At 42.0% G+C, this 12,285-nt stretch overlaps 1 protein-coding gene across 2 annotated transcripts in view; it reads left to right on the top strand.

Moving 5' to 3' along the window:
* The window catches only part of stt3a (STT3 oligosaccharyltransferase complex catalytic subunit A), a 63,414-nt gene that overhangs the window by 31,118 nt on the left and 20,011 nt on the right, over positions 1-12,285 (top strand). For both annotated transcript variants that reach the window (XM_078531325.1, XM_078531333.1), the window contains 4 exons: positions 6,142-6,306; positions 7,329-7,509; positions 8,796-8,951; positions 12,083-12,174. In XM_078531325.1, the coding sequence (XP_078387451.1) occupies positions 6,142-6,306; positions 7,329-7,509; positions 8,796-8,951; positions 12,083-12,174 (594 nt within the window). The remainder of the gene's footprint in view (positions 1-6,141; positions 6,307-7,328; positions 7,510-8,795; positions 8,952-12,082; positions 12,175-12,285) is intronic.

Below are 12,285 nucleotides of genomic sequence, written 5' to 3'. Positions count from 1 at the left end.
TGAGCTTGATGACCAGCATCATTGGGTTTTAATAGATGGCTACAGGAATATGAATGCATTGGTTTTGATTTTCTAGGATTTCCTAGATTCTAGAACAGCCCCAATGGATTGGAAGGTAGCAAATATTTCAAGAAAGGGAGAGCGAAAGCAGGAAACTATGGGTTTTTGAGCTTGTCATCAGTAGTGGGGAAAGTGATAGAAACTGTTTTTAGGGATGTGGGAACAGAGCACATTACCTAATCATATAATCCATGTTTGGCAATTCTGTTACAGCTTTTTAAGGCTCTGACTTTTAGGGTAGATGATGAAGTGGTGGATGTGGTGTGTTTGGATTTTGAAAAGAATATTCACTAAGGTTTTTGTTTTTATTTGTTCCATGGGATATGGGCATCACTGGCTAGGCAAGCACTTATTGTCCATCCCTAATTGCCCTTGAGAAGGTGGTGGTGCACTGCCTTCTTGAAACGCTGCAGTCCATATGGTGTAGGTACACCCACAGCACTCTTAGGGAAGGAGTTCCAGGATTTTGACCTAGCGACAGTAAAAGAACGCCAAGTCAGGATGGTGTGTGGCTTGAGGGGAACCTTCAGGTGGTGGTGTTCCCATGTATCTGCTGCCCTTGTCTTTCTAGGTGGTAGAGGGTTTGGAAGGTCCTACTGAAGGAGGCTTGGTGAGTTGCTGCAGTGCATCTTGTAAATGGCACACACTGTGCATCAGTGGTGGAGGGAGTGAATGCTGAAGGTGGTGAAGTTACTCTCCCCTGAATTCCTAGCCTCTGACCTGCTCTTGTAGCCACAGTATTTATATGGCTGGTCCAATTCAGTTTCTGTTCAATGGTAAACTCCAGAATATTGATAGTGGAGGATTCGGCAATGGTAATGCCATTGAACGTCTCTCAGAGATGGTTAGATTCTCTCCTGTTGGAAGTGATCATTGCACGGCACTTGAGTAGCGCAGATGAGTCATGTGAAAGATTATTAGGCAAATTGGGGCTCATGTGCTTGTGGATAGTATATTAGCATGGTTTGATGTTTGGTTAGCGGACAGAAAACAGAAAAAATAAACGGATCACTTTTGGGTTGACAGAATGTAACTGGCGACATACTGCAGGGATTCATGCTTGGGCCTCAGCTATTTGTAATCTACATTAATGACTTATTTCTGGGGATTGAATGTAATGTATCCAAGTTTATTGACGATACAAAGTTGTTGCAAAGTAAGATATGAGTCCAATGCAAAGAGACTGCAAAAGGGTATCCTGGGTTATGCATCAACATCCTTGGGGTTAACATTGACCAGAAACTTAACTGGATCAGCCATATAAATGCGGTAGCTTCAAGAGCAGGTCAGGATCTGGGAATTCTAAAGTGAGTAATTCACCTGTTGACTCCTGTCCGCTCGTGCAGAATACTGCAGGGAAGCCGAATTGAGGTAAAGATCAGCCACGGTTATATTGAATGGTGGAGCAAACTCAAAAGACCATATGTCTTGCTCCTGCTTTTTTGTGTTTAACTGTGGGGCCTGACAGAAGTAGGAAGTGAAGATATATTTTCTGGTTTAACCCTGTCCCCAACTTTGGTCAGCCCGCATCCTCAAACACACATGCAGTTGTCGTATTGTTCCAGGTCTTTGCTTGTGCTTCATTTAGGAAATGGGTGAGGCTGATTTGCCATCTTGTGAGAAAGAGGAAGTGTCTGGGTTCCGTCCTGATTCATGACCCTCCTGGCTTGTAAACAAGGTTTTACAGGAAGCCCTGGTCACAAACCCACCCCAGCCACATATAACAGTCCTGAGTTAAGTTTAACTCGGGAGAATTGTGTGAATAACTAGAGCTTTCTTCAGATTGTTGTAGTTACAGTAACTGTGATCATCTTGTGAACTTTTGTTCACAGTGAGTTGTGACCCTTGAAAAAAAAAAACCCAAATAATTTTCAAAATGGAGTTGTACATACACTTGAAAAGGAAAAGTTTAAAGGACTTTGGGGAAAGAGTGGGATAGCAGTACTAATTGAATAGTTCTTTCGAAGAGCTGGCACAGGTACGATGGGCCAACTGGCTGCCACCTGAGTTTTCAGATTCTAAGATTAGATCTTGAGATGGATACTGTGTTACTTACTGATCATATTCCTCCCATGTTGAGGGAACCATGCACTGCACAGACTCGGACAGAAAGCTTCCCATTCACAATGCTCAGTGCAGCAGTATCCAGTGAGAATTGTTGTTGCTGCCTTACTGCTAATCTCGTGGCTGCTAGCCGAACACTACCACTTCCTATACTCGGTCCTGTCAGGAGAACTTTATTTTGGTTGTTTATTTTACTTGTTCAAATGATACCATGTGCAGGCTACCAGCAGGCCAACATCAGTTTTATCAAATCTAGCATCTGGTGATTGTGTGATAGGACATCAAGTTGGCGAAGACGGCAAAGACACACACCTATTTGGGTATACAATCCATGCTACAAAACTTGTTGTTACAAAACATGAACATTTATAAAAATAGATTCAAAGGCACCAGGGATTGGTATCTGAAATGGGTGGAGATTACAAGGGCTGTAATGCAATATCCAATGACAATAGCTGTTATGACGTGGCAGATAATGTGTGCCAGGCGGACTAAATCCACAAGGGCAACTTGGTCGTGCTATCACAATGGTTTTGCAATTTGTATTTATTATGATAAAATATGTGCACTGAATTCAGAAGTAATGAGTCCACCAAGACCTTTAGAGGTTTTAAAAATTAAATTAAAATATTTGTTAATAAAATAAAAGATTTCAAGCACATAAGACTATAATTACTACAATACTAAATCCTAAAGCTCCTAATTAACCTGACCCCCGGTTACATCCCCTTTAAGGCAACAGTCCGAAATAGATTTTAGATTTCAAACAGAACCAGCAAGTTAACACAATACCCACTTGACAGTGGAATTCCAAATAGCTTTTCCCCAACTTCAGTTTTGTTATATAGCAGACTTATCCACAAATGACTGGAGGCTTCATTTAGGCTAGTTCACACAGTTTTACCTGGCCTTTTCTAACATGGCCTTTCATTCTCCTTTATATATGTTTCTCTCTTTTTAATATGTAAATTCTATACTTCCATATATCTTTGAAACTGTATCTCCCTCATAATATAAAAACTTTCATGTTGCCAATATTGTCAGTAACCTTTGGAGAAAAATAAACACACCCCTTAGCCTTACTTATCTGGCTAGTTGTAAACAGACTAAGATCCCTCATTTATCTAAAATGCAAATTCCCTTCATACCTTGCATGCTAAGCCAGCATCCATGTTTACTCATTAGCATGTGAAGCACCTAGCTTCTTTTAATGATTTCAAGCTTTAATTATATACTTGATTCCAAATGTAATTAAATCACACAGACAGACCCAATATACTTATCCTCATAAACGTACCTCACAATAAACCAGAAAAATATTATTATACCTTCGTCACATAGCAAAGACATTTGACTCCAGCCCCATAGCAATTCGACTAGCAGATTGATGCCATCCATTACTCTTCAGACATTCTATTTTCAATTCAGAGTCATTTTTGAAAATTGGCAGGTAATGGGTGCACTTCATTTTTGAACTTGCACAATTAAACATTGAGACATGAAGTATATATTTTAAAAAGGGGATGAAATTGCAGTTGAGGATATTGTACTAAGATTTGAAGGCAATAACCAGTCCCTTGGAAATAAATGACCTGAAAATCAAAGAAATTTAAGCTATTTTAGGCAGTTTTAAAAAAGCATTAACTTCCCTGGCATTGTCATTGGTGCTAGAGGTCGATGGGCTGGACGAAAACAAAAGAGTTAACGTCTTTTGTAAAATGCGCCTTTACAAATTTCCAGATTGGCTATTTTGCTAACTTTAGAGTTTCTTCAGACCTTTTAAGATCAGTTTTTGACTTGTGGCTATTGTGTTGCACTATGTTTGGTTTTGTTTTACCTCTTCACTCGACGGAGTTTCCAACATTTGGTGTATTTTGATGTCCCCTTGTCTTTTTTTCTCATCCTCTTTTCTTGATCCTTATTATTCTCCTGAATTTTATGGGCAAGTTATGTTAATAAGTAAAATGAAAACTGATGTAATGGAACCTGGCCCCTGAGTATTTAAATAGTATGGCCATCTGAACTTTGTACTGTAGATGTCGGCATACAAGTCGACCTTCAGAGCCTCAATAAATCCCTGCAAAAACGGGGGTCAACTTGTATGCAGTGTATAAAAGTGAAACAGCAGCATGGGTATGGGTGGATGCCATTTTGAAATGCTATTGACATCCTATGCAAAGAGTGGGCGTGTCTTAAACTCCTACAAATCTTCACAACACAGCCCTTAACGCTTGTTTGATCCCTCGTGTCCAGTTATAAGGTACCAGTAAGTAAAAGATGTGTTTTTGGGTCAAAAATTGAGTCTGACTACTAATTTGAGTATAGCATGTTGTGGCTGAAAAGGGGATCAAATTATACGCTAAGTACATGCAAAAGCACAATTATGGGGCACGAAAAATTGGGTCGTCTTGTATGAAGGGGCGACTTGTATGCTATGGTTTACGATAATTAACAATGAGCACCGTCAGTTTTGAATGGCGATAGACAATTAAACAGCTAACGACAGGAGAAGATTTCATGAACATCCCCATCTTCAATGTTGGCGGAGACCAGCAGTGAGTGCAGAAGGCAAGGCTGAAGCATTTTCGATCAGAAGTGCCAACTGGATGATTCATCTCAGCCCCCTCCTGACGCCAGTCTACAGCAAATTTGATTCATGCCATAAGTTACCTAGAAACAGCTAAACGCAGAGGCTGTGCCTCCCAATAACACCCAGCTGTAGTACTGAAGATTTGTGCTCCAGAATTAGCTGCTCACCTAGCCAAGCTGTCCCTGTATAGCTAGAACACTGGTATCTACCTGACAGTGGAAAATTTCCCAGGTATGTCCTGTCCACAAAAAGCAGGACAAATCCAATCTGACAAATTACCACCCCATCAATCTACTCTCAATAATCAGAGAAGTGATGGAAGGTGTCACGACAGTACTATCAAATGGCACTCAATCCCCTGTAACCTGCTTGTTGCTCAGATTGGATGCGCCAGGACCACTTGGCTCCAGAACTCATTGCAGCTTTGGTCCAAATGTAGCCAAGTTGCTGAATACCAGATGTAAAGTGAGAGTGACTGCCCTTGACTGAGTGTGGCATCAAGGAGCCTTGGCAAAATTGAAGTCAGTGGGTATTGTGGGGGGAGGGAAAACTCCCCTTGGCTAAAGTCATACCTAAAACAAAGGAAGATGATCATGGCTGTTGGAGACCAATCATTCCAGCCCCGAAAATCAGTGCAGGAGTTACTCAGGGCAGTGTCCTAGGCACAAACTTTTTTAGCTACTGTGTCGATGACCTTCCCTCCATCATAAGGTCAGAAGTGGGGGTGTTCGCTGGTGATTACAGTGTTCAGCTCCATTCACAACTCCTCAGATACTGAAGCAGTCCATGCCCATGTGCAGCAAGACCTGGACAGCATTCAGGCTTGGGTTTGAAAGATATTGATATTCAATGGCATTATTATCACCCAGCATCAGCATCTGATTAAGCCTTAACTGGGTCAGTCGCATAAATACTGTGAATGCAAGAGCAGGTCAAGGCTGGGAATTCTGCGGTGAGTAGCTCCTCTCCTGACTCCCTAAAGTCTTTTCACCATCTGGAAAAAGCAAATCAGAAGTGTGATGGAATACTCTCCATTTGCCTTGGTGAGTGCAGCTCTAACAGCACTCAACTCTACACCAACCAGGACAAAGCAGCCTGATTGATTGGCACCCCATCCAACACCTTAAACATTCACTCCCTCTACCACTAGCATAGCATGACTTTGGCTGTACCATCTACAGGATGCACTGCAGCAACTCCAAGGCTCATTCAGCAGCACCACCCAAACACATGACCATAACCACCTGGGAGAACAAAGGTAGATTCTAACTTACTTAAATAGATGGATTAATGCCTTTGTTAAAATAGAGGCATTTCATATCAATGCATTGATTATTAATATTAGCATGCAGTTAATGTTGGTGCAGTTAATGGCGCCAGTCTAATTTTATTACTGCTATATTCTTGGTGTGTTTTATTTCTTTCAGGTTTCATCATGGGGCGGTTACGTGTTTCTGATTAATCTGATCCCACTTCATGTACTCATCCTTATGCTGACTGGACGATTTTCCCACCGGATCTATGTTGCATACTGCACAGTGTACAGCCTTGGAACCATCCTCTCAATGCAGATCTCCTTTGTGGGATTCCAGGTCTGTAAAGCTATTTACATTCTCTACTGACCTGTTCTCCTCTTCCAATGATTCTGGATCATGCTGCTGTACAGTTTCACATGTGTTGACAGCCCCTCTACATGTATGAGCCTAGGTATCAAGGACATCAGAGCAAGCCAGATTCTAATGGAGGAACTTTGTACAAGATTGTGCAGCACAGTGTAAAGCAAGACTATAATGTCCAGCTGCTGACATAAATCTAAACCTTACAATTATCCTCTTTAAACTTTGATGTTCAAGTTCAGCTTCAGAGAGGAACAGGCTGGCTATTCAGCTCCTTTATCATGTCCACCATTTAATTGATTAGATAATGTCTGATGTGTACCGCTCTGATTACCTTGATCCATATCTTTCAATTCCCTTTCTAAAAATAAAGTTATCACCCTCCCATATTGAAAATTTTCTATTAACTCCCAGCATCCACAACCTTCTGATGGAGTGAATTCCAGATTTCCACTATCTTTTGTGTGATAAAAAGTGCTTCCTGATATCACATTTAAATGACAAGGTTCAAATTGTAAAATAAGGCTTTCTTGGTCAGGATTGCTCCACCAGAGGAAGTTTTTTTTCTGTAATTACCCTTTTGAATCCCTTAAACAACTCAGGGCTGTGGTCCTTTTTGCAAAGTATATGCAGCCAGTTTCAGAACAGACAACCCACTTAATTAAGCAGCAAATGCAGTGCCTCCTTACCAGAGTCCTTGAATCACTTATACAGCAATTTCAGGTCAAGTAAGTTGGAATTCATTGTTCTCTATAGTTTAGCTTTTAACGCTCAAATTAACCGGCTCCTGGTACGTACACTTCAAAGTTTGTTGCACGTTCTGATTTAACTTCTTTCTTTTCTCTTATATTATACTTGTCAGAAAATGATTCTGCTTTTCAAAAGAAACCATAAAATAATAATGTTTGCATAAGGAATACTTATGCCCTGTGTGCAGTTTCTCTCTGGGTCATATGACGAAGAAGCATTTTACTTACCTGGTTTTCTTCCTCCCTCAGCCCGTCCAGTCTTCAGAGCATATGGCTGCTCTGGGTGTTTTTGGTCTATGCCAAATCCATGCATTTGTTGACTACCTACGCAGCAAGTTAAACCCGCAGCAGTTTGAGATTCTTTTCAAGAGCGTCATCTCTCTGGTTGGGTTGGTGGTTCTGTCTGCAGGAGCAGTGCTGATGCTGACAGGTACAATATTGCTGCTTGTTTTGTTATATTACGTCTTCCTTCCCTCCTTTCGTTTCAGCTCCCCCAACCGCTGCCACTCTTCCCATCAATCTCCCCCAGTCACAGCCAAAACAGTGGTCTATTTGTTCTCTGACCCTAATGACAGCAGAAGCACTATCTAATACCAGAAAAAAAAAGGGGTGTGTGTGTGAGATCAGTGATGATCTGACTTTTTTAAAATTTGTTTTTGGGATATGAGTGTCGCTAGTAAAGCCAGCATTTAATGCCCTTGAGCAGGTAGTGGTGAACCACCTACAACTGAGTGGCTTGGTAGGCCATTTTGAGGGAAGAGTTAATCACATTGCTGGGGTCACATGTAGGCCAGACCAGTTAAGGATGGCAGATTTCCTCCCCTGAAAAATAATACTATTCATTCGGTGGTCCGTATTGTGGTCAGATGTTTCTCTTGCTGTATGTTGCTTAGAATTACATAGAAATTAAGCACAGCAACAGGCTTGTCAGGCAATCCAGTCCATATTTTTGATCCTCCACCAGCGCAGTTGTTTCTGGGTGATGATTCCTGAGAGCTTGTGTACAAAATGAGGGGGGAAGATTAGCATACCCCCTACTGTCTTTAGTTGATTGTCTTTGTATTTGCAGGAAAATCAATTTCTCTATTCTTATAATTTGTATACAACTGCAACATTCCACAATCGTGGTCAAATGTTTCCTGAAGATTATGTAACTATTCCTGTATTTCCTTAATGAGTTTCCTGTACTGTTTTCTCCCTGTTCCTTGTGGATTATTAGCTTTCCTAATATTCCTTCCTGGATTGGCATACCGGCGACTTTCACTGTGAAATTCAAAGCATACAGTTTGCTCACAAGATGGATGGAGGTGACCATCCTAAGTTGTCTGTCCATAAATAACCCCAGGACCCCTCCACCATCCAGGTGCATAACTGCTTGTGAATCCACAGGGAAATGATCTCCACTGCCAGAAGTCCACTCCACTAGTGATCACGCTAACATTAGCCCTGATTTGCATTCTTGTGCTGCCTTCATAGGTTGAATTTCAGCAAGTGTTCTAGGTTTACCTTTTTCTGCTAACTTGTGTACCTCCTGTCATGTCCCCTCATAGTTGCTGCCTTTAAGATTGAGTAACTTTTGCTTCCATAACCTTTCCTCCTGACTCAGACCTCTGATACGAGGAATCAAAGCTGCTTTATATCATATTCACAGTGAATTAACAGATTGTGGCAGCTAATATACTTGTGTTTTAACTAGGTATGTTGGTTTCATTGCAGGCAAGATTTCCCCATGGACTGGCCGCTTCTACTCTTTACTGGATCCTTCTTATGCAAAGAACAACATTCCCATCATCGCCTCAGTCTCCGAACATCAGCCTACCACTTGGTCATCATATTATTTTGACCTGCAACTCCTCGTCTTCATGTTTCCAGGTAGGCATATTTGCAAGGGAATGTGAAAGCAGTGCATGTGCACACTCCACCTGCATTAGGCATGTGGATTTGTGCAACATCCCATCTGAAAGCTTTTGTGAGCTGTTAAAAGAACTCCAATCAACCAAAGACCTTTTAAAGATGAGATTTAAGAGGAATGCTTACTTTTTTTGAACAGTATTTGTTGCTCCGAGGAGGCTGGGCCAACTTGAACCGCTGCAGTCTTCGGACATTTTTCTACATTAAACGTGCGATATCATTGCATGTTGTTGTATGTAATTGTCTGTGTGAATGCGTTGAGCAGAATGTGACCATGGAATTATGTTATGGAGTTAGGCCACAGATCAGCTACAAGCTCATTGAATAGCAGGACAGGCTCAAGGGGCTAAATGGCCTACTGCTGTTCCTATAAGTGAGATCATGGCTGATCTGCAGCCTAACTCCATATACCCACCTTTGCCCCGTATCTCTTCATGCCTTAGAACAACAAAAACCCATCAATCTCAGATTTAAAATTTACAATTGATATATATCAGTTGCTGTTTGTGAAAGAGTTCCAAACTTGTTTGTAGAAATGTTTCCTAATTTCACTCCTAGAGTGTCTGATCTAATTTTTAGACTATGTCCCAGTCCTAAACTTCCTAACCATTGGAAATAGTTTCTCTCCATCTACCTTATCTGTTCCCCATAATATCTTGAAAACTTCAATCAAATCACCCCTTAATCTTTGAAATTCCAGGGAATACAATCTTAGTTTGTGTAATTGCTCCTTGCAATTTAGCCCTCGGAGTCCCAGTATCATTCTAGTAAACGTACACTGGACTCCCTTCAAGGCTGATATATCCTTCCTAAAGGTGTGGTGCTTAGAACTGTGTACAGTTCAGGTGTGGTCCTACCAGGCATTTGTATATGAGAAGAATGACTTGTACCTTGTTGCATTCTAATTCTCTAGATGTAAGAGCAGCATTCTATTAGCCTTTTTGATCATTTTCTGTACTTGTAAATGACACTTTAATGATTTATGTACCTGGAAACCCAGGTTTCTTTGGACCCTCCACTGTTCCTAGCTTTGTGCCATTTGAAAGTCCCTTGTTCTATTCTTTTAGATCCAAAGTGGATGACCTCATATGAATTTGCTTACATGAAATCAATTTGCCACAGTTTTGCCCTTCACTTTGTCAATTGCCAGGATTTTTAGGAGCAGAGATTCCCTTCCTACCATCCAAAGAGTCCCCAGCTGTCACTGCCTACCCTGCAGCCATTTAACACTCAAAGGAGTGTTAATTGGCTAGAGGCGAGATTTCCGATCCTCATTCAGGAGGAAGTCCTGCCTCAGAGAGCTGCAGCGTTCTAGTCCCTGCAGCTTCAGAAGCTGCAGTGGACAGAACTAGAACTGCAAGCAGTCCCCAGAGCCTAAGTCCCGAGAGTCAAGGACCAGGTAAGTTTTGGGGGTCTGGGGCGGCTAGAGTAGGTGAGGCCTGGGGGCTTGGTGGACAGAAAGAGTTTGGGGTGTTGGAGGAGAGGTGGGGTGGGAGGGAGGATCTGCAGGGATGGAGTTTCTGGGAGGGGTGGAGGTGCACCCGATGTTAATAGGAGGCTGCTGATGGAGGCACACCCCACCACTCCCTGTCCGAGTCCTGAACACGGTTTTTTGGAGTTTCTGCAGGCAGCCTGAAAATTGGAAATAGCTCTTCAGTAGTCAGTAATTAGCCACTTAAGGGCCTCAATTGTGGCAAGGCCTAGGCCCCGCCCATCCAAGCGTAAAATTGTGGAGAGGCCAAGGTGAGTGGGAACTCAGAAATGGCATCTGAGAAATTTTATTCTCACCACCGCCCCCCCCCACCCCACCCCTCCACCCCCAACCTACAAACCCACCTGCGGGGGAACATAAAAATCTGCCAAATACCTTTTTATAATGTTATCCTTCTATCTGTGGTGCTTACAATGCTGCCTATCTTTGTGTCATCGGCAAATTAGGATATGTGCCTTTCTATTCCACTATCCAAGCCGTTAACAAATATAACGAATTAACACAGATCCTTGTGGACCACCACTAGTCTCATCCTGTGGATTAGTACCTTCTCATATTCCTACTTTCTGTCTCCTGCCGCTCAATCAATTTTCTAACCAGGTCAATAATTGGCCCTTAAATCCATGGACTTTAGCTTATTAAGTGGTGTAACAAGGGAATAAATGCCAGTTGCTGTAACTACATTCTAGTCTAAAAGACTTAAAGTCGTACAAGTACAATGTCTCAAAGCCCGCAACCTCAGGACCGAAGCCTTGCCGGATTTCGGGTCCGGCATTTCGGGCCATGGGTGGTTTGGGGTCGAGCCAGGACGGGTAGGGTAAAGGGTCACTAGGAGCACAGGAATAGACCGGTGCATAAGCAGCACCGTACCATGTAAATGTAGCATCTAGCTGAATTGTCCAGGTAAATTTTCTTATTTCACTCAATTCAAATTAATGCATGGCACATTCTAAAAACGTCCAGTTTGCGGACATCTCTGGTTTTTGGACAACCGAGTTTGAGACACTACTGTAGTATCTATTGGAGAAATTGGCGTTTTTTTCCCCACCTAAACATCCTTGGGTACTTCAACTACCAAACCACTCACTCCCTCATTTCCTTGGTAGTGCTTTGATGTAGCTGAGTGGCTCACTGAACCACTTCAGCAAGTAATTAAGAGTCAACCCCATTGTTGTGACACTGAAGTTACATTTAGGCTAAATTGAGCAAAGTCAGCTGGTTTCCTTCCTCAAAAAATATTTGTGAGCCAGTTGGTTTTTAAGGCATCAACATAATTGGGGGACGGGGGTAAGGAAGATGGAGACAATCCCTTTTGGAGATCCTGCTTATTTTCAGTATTGGTTTTTTTTAAAACTCGGTTCAAATTCTAAGACTGTCACGGTGAGATTTGGCCTCATTCTAGGGGTTATTTGTCCAGACTCATTGTCTGTGAGGCACTTCAGATCATCTTGAGATCACAGAAGATGGTATTGAAATTATCTTTAGTTTCTTTCTGTTTTTCTGTGTGAGTCGCGAATCTGCAACTTGGGAACAGTTTGTAAATATTGCACGGCTTAGTTTGTGTCTGACTGCAGTATTTTCTTCTGCTTTCCTCCTGCAGTCGGTTTGTACTATTGTTTCAACAACTTATCAGACGCCAGGATTTTCATCATCATGTACGGTGTCACCAGCATGTACTTCTCTGCTGTGATGGTAAGAATTTTTCCAACTCATGTGCGGCGTTGCCAGTGAGATTCATTGAGAATATTGGTGAAATGTTTGCACTATGAACTGAGACACCTGAATCCAGCTCGATGCTCCTGC

The sequence above is a fragment of the Cetorhinus maximus genome, chromosome 2 (assembly GCF_964194155.1).
Source record: "Cetorhinus maximus chromosome 2, sCetMax3.hap1.1, whole genome shotgun sequence".
Taxonomy (NCBI): domain Eukaryota; kingdom Metazoa; phylum Chordata; class Chondrichthyes; order Lamniformes; family Cetorhinidae; genus Cetorhinus; species Cetorhinus maximus.
Note: the sequence above shows the minus strand (reverse complement) of the source record. Positions and strands in the feature narration are given on the sequence as shown.